Raw genomic sequence first — 17,228 nt, 5'->3', positions numbered from 1 at the left:
AATCTAATTATTTTAGAACTTCACAGAAAAAAAGTGAACCAGATAAATACTTTATTGAACTATCCTAGCTGAGACAGTGTCAAGGAACAAAAATCAGCTCATTCAAGTAAGATTTCAAAGTTAATGTTTTCTTTAGGGTCGTCAACTCTGGCAAGCTTAGTATAGGACATCCAATGACTTCTGAAAAGCAGGCCACTCTGTATGAGGAGATGGAAAATCATGTTAAAGGAGGGCCGAGAATGATCTATAAATTTTAGAAGTGGAAATTTATTGTCATAGTTTCAGTCCCATTTTCAAGGATCTCTAGAACAAAAAGGACTAGAGAGTCATTATTTTATTTTACATTAAATTACAGAAGTCTTGAAACGTACAGTACATAGAAGTACCAACAAAGCCAGCAGTCCCTAAAAGCTATGTGTGAATGTCAATCCCATACCTTTCACAAGTACTAATTCACTTCAATACAAGGTAAATTGCTCACCAATTTGAAAGTTCTATATAATTTGCCTTCATATTCATTTTATGTATTATGATCAACAAAAAGGGTGAGTAAGTCTGACACAGGAAAACGTTTTTAGAAAACTTACAAGAAGCATCAGCATAAATGATCCAAGATATATGATCAGGAAAAATAATGATATCATAGCTAACGTTAAAATTCCACGAATCCACCAGTTTTTCCATCTGCAAAGAAAACATATTAGGACAATTAAAGAAAACAGTACAGTTAACAGTCTCTTCATAGTAATAGATATCTTTTATAGTAAGTATTTCCTTTAGTAACTGAACAATTAACAAGGCAATTTACAAATTGTGGCAACATGGGTAGCATGCTTACCGCTACAAGCTTTGAAGTGGTGCAGCATATGCTTCTCTTTGCAGAAGCTAGCTCTTGCTGGGTGATGTAGAAGGGACCCAAGGTAATAGCCCTGACTCTTTTGTGGAGTGGCTACCACCACACACAGAGGCACTAGCAGGGAGCAATCCTGTGCTCATATGAGCACTAGGACTGCAATATCAGCCCTGACATATATGCATGTGGGAGGAGATGGGGTAGGCTATTTCTACCATTCTCCTATTGCACATCCATACTGGATCTGGCCACAATCTGGTCCATAAGGGGAAAGTTGCTGTTAGCATGTAAACATTCTTCTCCAAACTTAAGATTCTTTTCTTAAAAGGGATTCAAACAGACTGGTCTAAGAAAAAAAAAATCGAGATTGCTTTTCATACAGTTGTTCAGCAACTGGATTAAAAAACTAGATTGTTGTAGAACATTAGTAAAGGACTACTGTCAGCCTGAAATCCAGCTTATTTTTAACAATGAGTTAAAGTTTCCAGTACTAGACCTAGTCGCTAGTATCCCTGTAAAAAACAGTGGTTTTATAGTCCTATTTTCTAGTGCATTTGTCTTTTCTTTATGGTATGAAAAACCCACAGGAAAAACAGGGGAAACTGGCTGTACAGGTTAAACCAAAACAACTATTTACCCAGTGTAGGCACATTAAAAAAAAATTCTTTCCACTCTCTTGTTCATAACAATCTTACATGTATCTTGTAGCACAAGTAACAAAATTTCTAGACAAACATGACTAAACTTAAAGGGATACTGTCAACTTAGTCAATTTTAAAAATCTAATTTGACCTTAAGTTTGGGTTAGACATGTGTAATTTACTTTTAAAGGATTTTATTTATTGGCAAGTGAAGAGTACCCATTAAGGCTACTTAAATGAAGTTGCCATGGGTACTTACACAAAGGCAGAACCACTGCACTACAACAGGACTTCAGTACCGTTTGCTGCATTAACCACAGCAAAGGACCTCTTTGCTCATTTTAGTGATATGTCCTTATCGCTATCAAAAGCTTTTTTTTTTTTTTTTTTTTTTAAAAAGAAGTTTTCCTAAGAATTCCCTCAAGGTGAATGGGACAAAAAAAACAAACACAAAACCAAAAAAACACACCACACAAAAAAACCAACCAACCAACCTCCCCACACACACTTACCAGCCCCAGCCCCAGCTCCACACCCTGGGTAAAAGCACCTGTTGACCATCGTAGATCTAGAAAGTCAGCTTTGATAAATAGGTGGGAGCAACCCAGCGAGTCTAGCCCACCATCTAGAATTATGATAAGTGTGCTACCTCATCAACTTTTACTAGAGGGTGTAGCATCTATAGCTAAGATTCTAAAGGTCAAATATAAAAATGGAGGGAAATATTTCAGTGGCTTATATCATAGCTCATCTAGATGCTTGTAAAAAACATTCAAATTCCAATTGGGATACAGGTTATGATGTGAGATACAAGCGGCGGTGCCTCAAGATATTTAATAATCAAAAGTGATATGATCCCAGTAAATAATCTTGAATACACTCTTCAAAAAGCATCAGGAACTGCATTTTGCCTACAAAGAGTACTCACGGACTTGCCCTTCAGAAAACCGATTAAAAATATCTAGAGTAGGGGACATTTTATATCCATGCATTAGCCAGAATTCCTAATGTCCCATTCTCTGAATACCAGTTAGGACATGTCTGGTTCACAGGCCTTTGTTCCGCAAGATGTTTACCTAGTTAGGTGAACCTGAAAGTGTTAGTGTTCTGGTCCTGTTCATTCTGTGAGGGCAGTACAATGAAATTAGCAGTCCGCTCTCAGAAGTGCTCAGTTTGTGTCCATGTTTCAGAGAGAAGTCTTTCTGTCAATTCTGCTTAACAAGAAGCAGAGAAGCCAACAAGATGTGAACACATGGCACTCCAGACAATGGGTTAATGAAAAATGAAGTTACAGTTAATTAGAGGGCACACAATAAATCTGGTGGGGACTCAGTTTTTGAACAAGGACCCTTGAAATTTCATCATGAGCCTCTCTGCACCTCTCTCTCCAACTCTTACTGGAACTTCTGTGACAAGAGGAAAAGTATCCAATTCAACAACTGATTTTATAAGGTTAACATTTGTTTCTAAGTGCTTACCCATGACATGCCACACTTTTGTCTTCCTGTCATGTTTCTCAGTTACTAGTTTGCTGCACATCTAGGTGTACATGGGTAAACGACAACATTGATTTTTATCCACCCTGGTTTGTGAACAAAATCGTGAAAAAATAGATGGCTCTGTCACAGCCAAAGTTCTCAACATTGGGCTTAAGAGAAATGTTGAACACATGCTGAGTACCCTGAAGCCTGTTTCTGTAGCTTTGAACAGAATGCAGGGAAATCGCTGTTTTATTGCTGACGCTGTTGAAATTTGGAAGGAACTGAGTGAGATCTTAAAAAGAGAAATATGCAAGGACAGCGTTAAATTACAAGCGTTAAAAAAATGAATGGGACATGCACTATCTCCAGCTTATTTTCTTGCCAATATTCTCAATACTCGGTACCAGGGTCAAACCTTAACTACTGAAGAAGAGGAGTTGGCTATGATATGGACATTCAGCAATCAACCCTCCACAATGCCAACTATAATAAACTTCAGAGCTAAGGGTGAACCGTCCAAGAAATATATGTTTGCCGATGATGTTTTAAAGAAATTGGCACTTGGATTCAGACTGTTGAAGTGATAATCTCACTTTTAACAGTAGTAGCTGCTTCTGCCCATATAGAAAGAATACTTTCTTCCTTTGGACTAATTCATTCCAAATTGAGAAATCGTTTGGGACCTGAAAAAGCAGGAAAGCTTGTTTTTCTTTTCCAGATTATGAACAAACAGGAAAATGAAGGTGAAAATGACTTAGTTAGCTGAATAAGCCAATATTTTAAGTTTCTCATGTTGACCTGTCTGACAGTCGATTTAATTTTTGTTTTTTAAAATAAACATGTCATTTAACTATTTTAGTTAAAAACAATTTTAACAAAAACAAACCTGATTTTGAAAAACTTGAATGTTTAACTAAATTCAAAAATTCATATGCTTGTTTTGTTAAAATATTATATGTTTGCTGTTGAAGAAAAAAATCCAGAATACATAACATTGTTGTTTTAGTTAAATAAAACAATTAAAATAGCTATCTGATGATGTTCTCCTCCTAATACAGCATGGCAAGAAAATCCTCCAAATATTAATGATTAACCTGTTGAAGTGGAGATAGGTCACCTCCCAATGACTTCATAATATCTGCTTCAATTACCTTTGGTAAATGAAATAACCAAACAATCATTCATTTTCTGATATAGTTGTAAAACTAATCTGAAAAGTTTTCAAAATAAATCACTTTAAAAATGTATAGTGTGTACCTTCTAAAAATGAAACCTACATCTAACTCTGAGTTGTGAAGAATATGTATTAAGGTTATACCAACCAACAAGAATGCACTTTTATGTAAAAATCCATGATTAAATCCCGTTTTCCTGACTAGTGATTTAAACCGTGACAGAAATCAAATCCACATATTAAACCAAAAGCCTCTTATTTCTCTCTCTCTCTCGCTCTCCTTTTATTTAAAAATAAATAAATAAATAAATAAAGGTCCTGCAACATCAGCCCTTATAACTACTGACGCTTGTGCTGTTGTACCAAGATAGAAAATAGTGAGCAACAGCAGATAATCGTTAAATATCGTAACTTAAAAGCTACCTTAGTTATTTAAAAATGGGTGCAGCTAGAGAACTTTTGGGTAGCATATTTTGAAAGCACAGTAACTATATGAAAATTGTTACACAAGCATTAATATAGTCCAGATACCAGAATACTAAATCCAAAAAACAACTATTTATTTTTATGGCACCATGTTCCCTCATTAAATAAAAAACTGACTCCAATTTTGTCTGTAATTATTTTTTAGTCAGCAGCTATCTCAACACTCTTAACCCAAATGTGTTAAGAATCCTATTTTAGCATACCTGGAAGACAAGCCGGATAGAGCTTTCTTGAGAATTTCTGGAGTGCTGTCTGTTGACGGGGACACTTCTGGAATATCTGAACCATTTCTGAGATCTAGATCACCACATCTTTCACCCAAAACTACATCCTACGACAAAGCATATAAAAGAATATTGTTTAACCTTTCAGAAGGTAGTATATGCTTAGTCTCAAAGATTCATTTGGCTAATGACATGGAAATACCTGCTTCTAAGAAAATGTAAATGGCAGATCAGCAAAACTACAGATTTTTAGGCAGAGTGAAACTTGGCTTATTGACTATGTGCTTATACAGTTCATAAGAAGGTAAATTATTCACTTGCTGTGATGGTACCTGCTACCTTCAAGTAGTCTCATCCTCTCTGTATCCATAAATTTCTCAGACACGTCTACATAGACTGCAAAATTTGCAGTCTAACTCTCCAGCTGTGAATAATCAGCTTCTTACAAGATAACAGGGTAGCTTTCTATAGACAATATTCTTCCCAAAAGAATCAGTAGTAGCAGTGGCTTATTTATTTGGATTTATATACTACAAGAACATCCACATCTTTACCCACGGCTCCGAGGATCAAGGTGCCTTACTTCACTGGAGCAAGTCCCACTTCAACAGCAAAAACAGAGGGCACACGGTCAGTCTTTAGCTCAGCATTTCCCCCTATAACAGATTCAGAACCTGCTATCTTTCTGACCTCATCCGCTCACGTCAGCTACTTACAAGAACTACACACAATTTTGATTCTATTTTGCCAACTAGGGTTTGTTCCAATGCCATAAACAGAGGGATCAAACAAGTATAGTTCAGTTTAGCTACCCTTTTTTAAAACTCCACTCTCGTCCCAACCTTCTAACGCCCCCTATCCATCTCTTCATTTTCCCCTCTCTCCCCCACCTCATAACTCCACCAATCTTTCCCACCCTCCTTTTGTCCCATTGCCTTCTGATCCCTCAATCTTACCCCAAAATATTTCTTAAAAACACCTTAGTTTAAAAACCACATGCTGGCAATGACAGGTTTTTCAGTGGTGCAGAAGAAAGTGAAAGCTGAGAAATTGGAGCTGCAGGGAGGGAGAACAGTTGACACAGATCTTCATTGTCATATCTGGCTTCCCATTCAGTTCTAACTGCAGTCTTGTTTAGGAACTTCCCATCCTTTCCCTTCCCCACCCTACAAAGAGAGGGTGGTAGTTAACCGAAGCACCAGCCCTCATCACCCTTTGCCCACTCAATAGGTGGTTCCCTTACCATGCCACTCTCACCAGTGATGTTATATTACCTAGGATTGTATTATTTTCCCTATCTGCTAAACGCCTGCACTAGATTTGTAAGCAGTGTTACGTAGCCATGTCAGTCCCAGAAGAGCTCTGTGTAAGCTTGAAAGCTTGTCTCTCTCACCAAGAGAAACGGGTCCAATAAAAGATATACTCACCCACCTTACCTGCACTAGGTTTCTTATTTATATTTTGGTAGTGCCTAACAGCTAGTAATCTAAGTAGATTAGTCAAAGGGTGAGACAAAAGAGTGTATAACAGAGTGATGTTTGGCAAATGTTTATTCAGTTTGTGTTTAGCCCTTTTCTAAGGAATAATTCTTGACTGGATTTTGGTTTGTTTTACTTCATGTTTGTGAACAACGTTTATGTTTTTCTATACCCCAAGGCCACAGAACAGAGTAGTTCTTACTCTGGGGGAGTTACTTGATTTATTGTGGAGAAAAAGCATAACCAAAGCAAGTTCTTTAATCTATAAGACTTCGCTGTGAAAGAACCCATATATGTGTAAAGTGGTTACATTCTCAGAATTATCAGAGGGGTTCTCCACTTTACAGTATTCTATAATAGGTTAGCAAGTCAGTCCTAAAATTTATGTTGAAGGTGAACAGACTTGCCTAGCTTTCGGCAATATTTTAACTGCAGTGATCACTGCTTGTGTACATTTCATCAAATAGCAATTTAGTTATTCATTTATCCATCTCTACAGCTTCCAAAAACATGGCAGTTCACTTTTAACAAAGCATTTAAAAACTAGAAAAGGTTTAGTCTCAGGTTAACATTTTCAGAAGTACCTAGGTGGCACAGGGCTTGTCTATATCCCTTTGGGGGGAGGAACAGCTCAAGGGTTTGAGTATTAGCCTGCTAAACCCAGGGTTGTGAGCTCAAACCTTGAGGGGGCTATTTTGGGATCTGGTGCAAAAATTGGGGATTGGTCCTGCTTTGAGCAGAGGGTTGGACTAGATGACCTCCTGAGGTCCCTTCCAACCCTGATATTCTATATGAACACTTAATCCACGGCAAACTGGGGTGTAAATCTACGTTACATTACCTTGCTGTGCACTAAGGCCTTGTGCACACTACACAGTTTTGTCAACAAAAATCAAACACGTCGACAAAACGGTGGATGCGTACGTACTGCAATGCTCCTCCAGCCGATTAAACTCTCCTGTTATGCCAACATAATAAAAACACACCAACGAGCGGCACAGACCTTTATGTGACCAAGTTAGAGAAACGCAGACACTGCACTTGTTTATACTGCTCTCAGTGGCCTCTAGGAGGTATCCCAAAATGCCCATCATGACCGCTCTGGTCCACAGTTTCAACTCCACTGCCCTGCAGCCAGATACACATGCATGCACCCCTCCCCTTTAAAGCCCCAAGAATTTTGAAATTCTATTTCCTGTTTGCTCAGCATGGAGAGTTCACATAGCATCTTCCCAGTGACCATTCTCGCTTTCCGCAGCAAACGCACTCCCGCCTGGAGTACACCGGAATTTATTGGATCCGTTGAATCTGTGGGTAAAGGAGGCTGTCCAGTCGCAGCTCCAATCCAGCCGTAGGAACTTTGCTCATGGCATAGAGGAGAAGGGGCATGAAAGGGACAAGCAGCAATGCTGTGCTGAGATCAAGAACCTGAGACAGGCGTACCAGAAGGCAAGGAAGGCCAACCATCTGTTCTGGTGCAGCACTGAAAACATGCGGCTTCTACAAGGAGCTACATGCCATCCTCGGTAGTGACCCCACCGCCACAAGCCCCATGGATACTTCAGGGACATTGGAGGCAGTAGCCAGCAGAATCAACCACGAGAACCAAGTGGTGGACGAGGAGATTTAGTTGGAGGAGGTTATGGGACAGATGACAGGGTTGTCCAGTGGTGTGGTGAGCTAGGACCTCTAACTCCAGAGGGGTTCAGGCAGTCTCAGTACTCTGGCTCTGGTGCACTGGAAGCAGGAGAGGGGAGCTCCGGTATGTAGTCAATTTGCTTTGATACTGCACAGTAACATGAAGTACAAGTGTCCTTTATTTTGTTACATGGTGCACGTGGGAAAAGGGATAGAAATTACCAACACTAGGTACTGTTTGCATCTGTTCCTCATTCCCCCGTGCAGCTACACAATGGGGGTTCTGAAGAAAAGTTTGTTAATGCACACCAGGATCTCCTGGGAATCCTCCATAGAAATCTCTAAGAAACTTTCCTGAAGATACTCTGCAATCCTATAACAAAGGTTCCTTGACACAGCTGTTTTGTTTCTTCTCCCATTGTATGAAACTTTGCCATGCCAATCGTCAATTACTTCTGTAGAAACTAAAGTAGCACACAGACGAGCAGCCTATGGACCTGGTCTGAAGCTACACGCATGCAGGAGATGCATTCTTACATCATCAGTTACCCTCAATAGAGATATCAGCTTCCATCACCCTTGCCTGTGGAAAATGGTGCCAGTATTCAGAATAGTGTCCCTAGGCGCTTGTAGTGATCCCCTTGTGAAACCACCCAGATCCTTTGTCCCATCGTGCACCTTTCCGCCAGGCAGAACTCACCATGTTTAATGCTCTCACCATGCTGCGTGCCTGCCAAGGGAAAGCAAGAAAAAAGTTACAAGCACCCTCTATGATTCAAGACAGAGTGTACTCAATACTGATTTTCTTTTTTTTTTTTTGGCTTCTGCAGATATTCCCTTGATGGTCAGCTCCTACACACCAGCAGAGCGTCTCAGTCAGATAAGGAGGTGAATGAGGGGTAAGGAGGACATGTTTTGAGAAGTGCTGCAATAATCCGATCATGCAGGTAGCAAGCACAGAGCGTGGAGAGACAATAAATGAAAAACTCAGAAAGGACAGCCAAGGAGACAAGGGCAGGAGTGAATAATAGAGGAGCATGAGTGGATGATAAAGCTCATGAAGGACCAAACAGAGACGCTCAGGTCCCTGACTCACTGCAGTTGGAACACGTGTGCTCAACTCCCCCTGCAGCCCATACAGAACTGTTTTCCATGCCCTTGCCAAACTCCCCACAAACATTCATGACATGTTCCCAGCCCATCACAGTACCCCTGGCACTTCACCCCTAAGGACCAGTTCCATAACAACAGCTGGATTTACACACAGCTGTGAGAGCCTCATTTGAGAGTGCGCTGCTCAGTGTCATGTCCCTTGTAGGAAACAGAAATGGAAATTGTGTATTTCTCTTTAATAAAAATATAGTCTCAGAAATATCATTCTTTAATGTGTGTCCTACACATGGTGGGTGCAGCAGAAATTCACACACAGTGGCAAATCAGCACATATGCAGACTATGATTAAGGATCAGGCAGCAATCTGTACAAGGGTCATTCAAGATGGCAAGTAAACAATGCCTGCCTGAATTCATTACTGAAAGACATTTCTAGGGCTCATTGTGAAAATGCTCCTTCAAACAATTAAAATGCCCCCCCCCCCCCCCCCCCCGGCTGAGCCCCTCTGTGTCTGGGTGCTCAAAATCAGCCACTAGGCGATCCACCTCAACGCTCCACACCTTGGAAAATTTTGCATAACATTTTTGAAGCCGAGGGGGAAGAGTACAGCAGGCTGCTATGACCATGGGAATATTTTCTTCACTGAAGTCTAACCTGCCAAAAAGGCAGCACCAGTGACCATTTAATCTGCCAAAATCACATTCTATAGTCATTCTGCACCTGCTGAGCCTGTTGTTGAAGCACTCCTTGCTGCTATCAAGGTTTCTGGTGAAAGGCTTCATGAGCAACGGGAGTAAAGGGTAGGCTGGGTCTCTCAGGATCACTATGGGCACTTCCACATCACCTACTGGAATCTTCTGGTCTGGGGAGAAAGTCCGTGCATCCAGATTTCTGTATAGGCTCGTGTTCCTGAAGATGCATGCCTCATGAGCCTTCCCTGACTAGCCCGCATTGATATCAGTGAAACGACCCCGGTGATCCACCAGTGCCTGCAATACCACAGAAAGTAACCCTTTCTGTTGATACACTCCATCACAAGATGTCTGGGCCAAAACCTGGATATGCGTGCCAACTATCACCCTGATGCAGTTAAGGAATCCCATTGCTGCAAAGCCATCCACTAGTTCCTGCACATTGCCCAGAGTCACAGTCCTTCACAGCAGGAGGTAATTAATGGCCCTGAACACTTGCATCACCGCAACCCCCACGGTGGACTTCCCAAATCCAAACTGATTCCCAACTGACCAGTAGCAGTCTGGAGTTGCCACCTTCCACAAAGCAATCGCCACTCATTTTTCCACCATGAGGACAGCTCTCATTCTGGTGTCCTTGCGCCACAATGCAGGGGCGAGCTTAGCACACATTTCCAGGAAAGCAGCTTTGTGCATCCGAAAGTTCTGCAGCCACTGCTTGTCATCCCATACCTGCATCACGACCCAATCCCACCACTCAGTGCTTGTTTCCCGAGCCCAATAGCAACAGTCCACTGCGTGCAGCTGCTTCATGAATGCCAACATTAATCTTGAATTATTTCTTTCTATGGCACACAGCAGGGCAGGCACCACAGATTCATTTCCAGATTCGCAGCTCATGAAAAAATGTGGATGATCCTGCAGTATGTTCATAATGCTCATCACAAGACTGGAGAGCAGTGCAGGATCCATGCTTTCAGGCACAGATGGCGGGCACAAAGTTTACAGGGGCAGTTGAAAAATGGCACGAAATGTAGTCAGAAGCCCACAGAATGATGGGATGGAGAAAACTGTATCATGAGGCAGTGAGCCTGCTCCCATGATGCACTGAGGTCCATTCCCAGAAGCCCTAGTGGCAGAAGTTGACAATTTGCACAGTGAGATAGCTACCTGCGGTGCACTGCTAGCACACCAACTGAGGGCGCGCTCTGCCAACACAAAGAGTGTTGTGTGAACATGCACAAGCAATGTAATTACAGGACTTTATGATTATTGACGCAACTTAAGTCAACTTAACTCTGTGGTGTAGAGATGACCTAAGTGTCTATGTGGACCCTGTTGTCATGCGCTAAAAGTTCTACAGTGTGCTTTGGTCTATGCTGCTTTGTTAAGTCCCTTTACCAAAGGTCATGTAGAAGCCTAAGTACTACTGAGTTTCACTGAAATGTAGGCTCCCAAGTGTCTGTCACTTTTGAAAAAGGGAAAAGGATGTCTGTGTTGATACCAGATAGTGGAACCATCCCCTATTATTAGATTGGGCTTTGAGTTATGTCCGAACTCCATCCCTTACAATAGAATAGCAATAAAGGCAAGTATTGCCAGAATTTGTGAAGACTAAAATTACATGACCTGAAGAAGAGCTTTGTGGAGCTCAAAATGTCTCTCTTTCACCAACAGAAGTTGGTCCAATAAAAGATATTACCTCACCACCTCATCTCTCTCATAAGTTTGATGTTCTCTGTCTTCAGCTCCTTAAATCAGGCAACACGTCATTTAAGTGAAAAAGTAAAGGAATCTAGAACTTCAGGGACCCATTTTTCTTAAGGCTTCTGCAGCAAGACAATTAACTGTTGCAGCAAAAACACATAAGCCACAATTCACATTTGCTAGGTAAAGAGTTTTTCAATTAATTTTTAAAAAGGTTAAACACAATGCTGGGAAGAGAAGAGTAAAACTCTGAAAGACACTATTAACGGGTAAGGTGGATAGAGACTCGAGAGAAGTACAGTATTCAAGAAGGTAAATAAAGTTAACATATGAGAATCTCAGCATCATAAAGAGGAATCAAGGTGTACTTTTCAATATAGTCATGAAATAAAAATAAGATACTCACAAATATGATAAATGAAATCTAATTTAAGAATGTAAACTCCTCCAGAAAGGTAATTTTTTCTGTATTATCTAACACTACATGTACCCATGGTGTTTTACAAGCAAACATTAACTATGCAGTGTGCATCCTACACCTAGTTTACTAGATCAAGCCGTGCTCTTGTTTTCAGGAATTTAGAGGACTCACTTCCGAATGCTGGACCCAATATATCAGAGGTTCTATAAAGAGAATTACACTACTTTTGGTAAAACGGGTAGCTAGGGCTGTTCAGCTAAGAAAGTAGCTACTTTGATCAAATAGTCTTGCAGTCTGTGGTTCCACTGCTTCAAGTTTCTTATCCCCCCAGTTTTTTTCCCCCTGCTCCTACATAAAGTCTGTTTGCAATAGCGGTACGTGTAGAAAAGTGGCAATTTACTTCCACTGTTTGAAAGGGAAACTGGGATATGAGCTTGTGCTAGCCTGCCTTTTCTTTCAAAAGTACTCAAACCTACTGTTCAGCTGCCATTATTTTGAGTTTGTTGAAACAGTAAGCTTAGCTTTCTGAAGTATTAAGCACAGAGGCTGTGATGCTGGCAGAACAGGTGCCAGCTCATGCAAAGGCCCCTTGACCTCACTGAACACTGACAAAAGCACAGCTAGAAACCAGTCTGACTCACCCATGTGTTTCATATTGTTAAAACAACTGTTAAGCTGTAAGAATGTGTTTAGACTTTATGAAATGCTTGTAAGTTGCTACATGCATTAATCTCACTTATAATAGCTGTATCCTATGTTCTAAGGCAATATTAAAGTGTTTGCTTTGTAACTATAAAAATGTTTAGATTAAAACCATAAACCTTCACTGTTAGGAGAGAAGCATTATCAAGGGTGAAATACTAGTTTACTAAAAAAGTAAAAGTCATCTCCTGCCCAACAAAAGGAGGCCTACAGACATCAGACAAACCCTTGTGGAACACTGGTGGACAAAAGACTATGTAGATTGCTCCCCCAAAACACCCATGAAGTAGAGAGTGCACAAACCCCCATCTCATCAGCTTGAGCTCTGGGGGAAGGAGATAAAAATCCCTGCCAAGAAAACCTGATCACTATGCTCCTTGGAATATGGAGAAAGCAGTATTTCTATGCGTAAGGAAGGGATCCCCAAGCTATTTAGCGCAGGTTAGCCCAAAGTGACATACAGAGCTCGTACATTATAGCAGCTTCTTTTACTGCTTGAAACCTAAGACTGTAACTCATTTGTATGTGTACTTTCACCTGCTTTAACCTTCTAAATAACTATTACTTTTTTCCTAGTAAATAAGCTTTTAGTTAATTTAACATAGGATTAGCTACAAGCAGTGTCTTTGCTGAGAGATCTAAGGTACAATTAACCTGGGGTAAGTGACTGGTCCTTTGGGACTGGGAATAACCTGAATATTATGATTTTTGGTGTAAGGGACCATCTATTACAAAAGCAAGCTTGCCTGGGTGGCAAGATAGACTGGAGTGCCCAGGAGGACTGTCTGTGACTCCATGTTAAGGCTGTTACAGTGCATAAGAAGTTCACACTTGATACTTGGTTGGTGAAATCTATTTAGAGAACTCACAATCTGTCTGAAGTTTGTGCTCTGCTTCTTGACAGTCTGCCCTGAGGCTGGCACTCAGTCATGAGCCACTCCAGACAGCCTTATAGAGGCTACCTAGTTACAGGCAATTAATGCTTTGCTGTATTTTTTTTAAGATCTTGGTCAAATTCATACTTGTTGTGAAAGTGGCTTGCTATAGATGTCAAAAAGCTGTACAAGCAGTGTGCAAATTTGCATTCTGAGGCTGTAGCTTATCTGACTCTGACATTTCTGGGTGCTTTTTTCAAAGCTTTATTGCTTCTATTGTGTAGAGTACAAATGGTGGGGGGAAAAAATCAAATCATTTAATTATGCTAAAGTAATTAATAGTCCCATCTAGCACCTTAGCATTTCAAAATTGGAAATGATGACAATCAAATGTTATCTAGCATATGATTACAATATTAGAGATCTAATAATATGCTTTTATTTCATTACTCAAGCTAAGACGGGGTGGCCAACCTGTGGCTCCGGAGCCACATGCGGCTCTTCAGAAAGGCCTGGACCTTTCCAATGTGCCAGGGGGTGCTCACTGATCAACCCCTAGCTCTGCCACAGGCCCTGCCCCCACTCCACCCCTTCCCCTGAGCCTGCTGTGCCCCCGCTCCTCTCCCACCCCCGAGCCTCCTGCATGCCACAAAACAGCTGATCGGGAGGTGCAGGGAGGGAGGGGGAGGCGCCAACTGGCGGGGCTGGGAGTGGTGGGAGGCTCTGGGAGCGGAGGGTGGGAGCTGCGGAGCTATTACTGTGGCTCTTTGTAAATGAGCACTGGTAAATTATGGCTCCTTCTCAGGCTCAGGTTGGCCACCCCTGAGCTAAGACAACAGACAGGGAAAGTTTTCTCTCTTTCCATGCCCCATACCATGGTTTCTCATTTGCAGCCCTCTTAGTGATGATCTCAACTCTCTGGCTATAGATTTCCAAAAGCAGTCCCAAACTTGCAAGAACCACCTTTGGAGTACCTCCATGAATATTTTATCCCAGGATAACCTTCAGTCCTGAATCCATCCTCCCCCAATCATTTTAGGAGACAAATCTGAGGATCTGTTCTTTAATAGCTTACTGTCACCTGCATCTTGAAAATATGTCTGAGAGAATGGCTGTGTTAACTGGAATGCCTTGTTAAAATGAGGCTTTTTCTAGCTTTAGCACAAACCCATGTGTGTGGAGATCTCAGGTGCTGCATTCCAGCTAGACTAGATTATACCAATGCCACTGAAGATATGGAAACCAAAGGCAGAAGAATGAGCATTTTGTACTGGAAATGGTTGTTCTGACACGAGAATGAGAAAGTTTTAGTAAGAGTGATGACTTGGTACATGGAGCAATTATCTGGCAGATCAGTGAAGATTAGACAGTCTCTATGAAAGTTCATAGACAACTCCTAATGTCCATGTTTCCATCCTAAACAAAATCCTCTTCACATGCCTGCAGCTGTGTTTCATGTCTAGTGCTGCCCTCATATCCCCTTTAAAAAAATAAGGGGGGGGGGGGTGTTAAATAGAAGTGGTCTGATTTTCAGAGGCACTGAAAACCCAAGCTCCCACTAATTTCATTGTTCCCGTAAGATAGGGTGACCACATTTTCAAAAGGCAAAAGCAGGGACACATACAGGAGCCCTGCCCACTCTGTTGCCCTGCCCCACGACCCTGACCAGGCCATGGTAAGAGCTGCCCAGGGAGCCCGAGCCATTGGGGGAGCCCCAGACACTTTATCTGCCCTAGGCAGGGGCAGCCCGTGTCCCTGCTCCCCACAGCAGGGGACACCCCACAGCAGCCCAAGCTCCCTGGGCAGCTCTTACTACTGTCCATCTCCTGTTTCTGGCCTGGACAGGGGGCAAGGCCTTGGGAGGGAAGAGGATGAGCAGGAAGCCGGACCTCATGGCAAGGGGGGGCCAAGGCCCACCTCACACTCTCCCTTTCTCGCACGAGGAAGAAGTTGGCACCACTCCTGAGCCTCAGGCATGTGCAGAGCAGCACTTCAGTGAATCTGGCATAAATGCTGTCCCAGAGTCATTCATCTCAGGACTGGGACTTGAACTCTGTATTTCAGGACTGTCCCACACCAATTCAGGATGGGTGCTTACCCTACCTTGAGATGGTCACTAATAAGCTATCTGAAATGAATTTAGGCATAGATCTATGTACCAAGTAAACAAGCATGCCACACTCTTGTATGTGCAGATCAAGGATGATTTTTGAAATTTTAATAGAAAGTTAACCCAGTTCCTAGCAGGATTCATGTATTAAAAAGGCTGAGACTGCAGTTCCAGGCTGTAAAATAAAAGTTGTGAAGGTCAGGGCAATTGAAGGGGTCCTGGTAAAGAAGAACAGAAAAACTAAGTTTGTAAGGTATGCAGGCTGCCATTTTTGAGTTAAAAGAACTGTGGTCTGAAGTCACTACAATTTGGTCAGGATTATTGGTGGTAGATATTTCTACTTTTTAATCCACTCTTTCATTATGGAGTGTAGTTGTAGACTCCTGTTATAGAACCCAGACCTCCTTAAAAGGGAATCTCGCAACTGCCAAAGTGACTCCTCTCTGAGAGTGTCTGCCCTGCAACCAAGAGGTGTGACTGCATCATCTGTATGCATACTTGTACTAGCTTGCTAAAAATAGCTGTGTAACTGCAGCAGTACAGTCTCCAGAACGGCGTAGATTTAAAAAAAAAAATGAATATGCTTAAATTAAATACAGGTTATTTTTTAAAAATAAACAAGTAAAACTAAATTAAAAATTGTTAACCTTTGTTAAGGCCTGAACTTTTAATTAAAATTGTTAAAAATAAATATAAATAATACTAAGCAGTATGTTTGCTACCAAGTTTTAAAGAAAGTTCCATTAACTTAATGGTTTGTGTCACTCACTAAGTGCCTAGAATCAGAGGCTGTTGAAGTATTAAACCAGCTTTTGCCAGCAGTAGCCTCTTCTGCAGGTGCAGAGAGAATATCTACTTCATTTCAGTTTATTCAACTAGCTCAGTTCATGATTAGTGTATTCACAGGTAAGAAACCAAATGGGCATAAAAAAAAAAAAAAACAGGAAAGCTTATTTTTCCTCTTCTAATCTATGAATAAAAAGCTACATGAGAGAGAATGAGATTACTAGTTCTAAAATCTTGAAGGAATGATGTTCAGTTCAATGCAAAACTTGTTTTGATAAACATTTTTTCTTATGCATCCTGAAGACTTAGTTTTATTTAATAAAAATTAAATGTTTTGTGCATTAAATTTAATTTTAATTTCCATTCAGAGTTTGACACAAATCACAAGTAAAAAAAAGAATCAACCTAACATATAAGAAATGCATCATTCGCTATTTTCTAACTAATGGAATATAAACATTAATAATCTGAATAAATGGGTATCAAGTTATATAATTGCTTAAGTAAGTGTGTAGATACAAAACAAAACCAAATATAGTGTTTTTGTTTTTTTGCTAACCAGGACGATAGCGTGAAGGCTAAAGTTAGTTGTAAATCAACATGTTTTCATAGAAAGTCTCGTGCCAGTATTTAGCCTTAGATGGAGTTTACCACCAGCTTTGGGCTGCATTCCCAAGCAACCCGACTCCGAGAAGACCCAGTCCCGGCGCGCCGGGGGCCGCTACCGGCCTCACACCGTCCACAGGCTGTGCCTCGATCAGAAGGCTTGAACTCTCTCTTCAAAGTTCTTTTCAACTTTCCCTTACGGTACTTGTTGACTATCGGTTTAATGGTTATCAATGCAAAT

At 41.2% G+C, this 17,228-nt stretch overlaps 1 protein-coding gene across 2 annotated transcripts in view; it reads right to left on the bottom strand.

The window, feature by feature from the left end:
- CDS1 (CDP-diacylglycerol synthase 1) overlaps positions 1-17,228 on the bottom strand; it is a 65,128-nt gene that overhangs the window by 31,866 nt on the left and 16,034 nt on the right. The window contains exons 1-3 of one of the 2 annotated variants that reach the window (XM_073340557.2): positions 4,839-4,902; positions 2,571-2,705; positions 588-684 (exon numbers count right to left, since the gene is read on the bottom strand). In XM_073340557.2, coding sequence (XP_073196658.1) covers positions 588-644 — 57 coding nt within the window. In that variant the 5' untranslated portion in view covers positions 645-684; positions 2,571-2,705; positions 4,839-4,902. Of the gene's footprint in view, positions 1-587; positions 685-2,570; positions 2,706-4,838; positions 4,967-17,228 lie in introns of those variants that run through there. The other variant, XM_073340556.2, reaches the window with a different exon arrangement.

Source organism: Lepidochelys kempii, chromosome 4, assembly GCF_965140285.1.
Source record: "Lepidochelys kempii isolate rLepKem1 chromosome 4, rLepKem1.hap1, whole genome shotgun sequence".
NCBI lineage: Eukaryota > Metazoa > Chordata > Testudines > Cheloniidae > Lepidochelys > Lepidochelys kempii.
The sequence above is the reverse complement of the archived record's forward strand: the minus strand, read 5'-3'. Positions and strand labels throughout refer to the sequence as shown.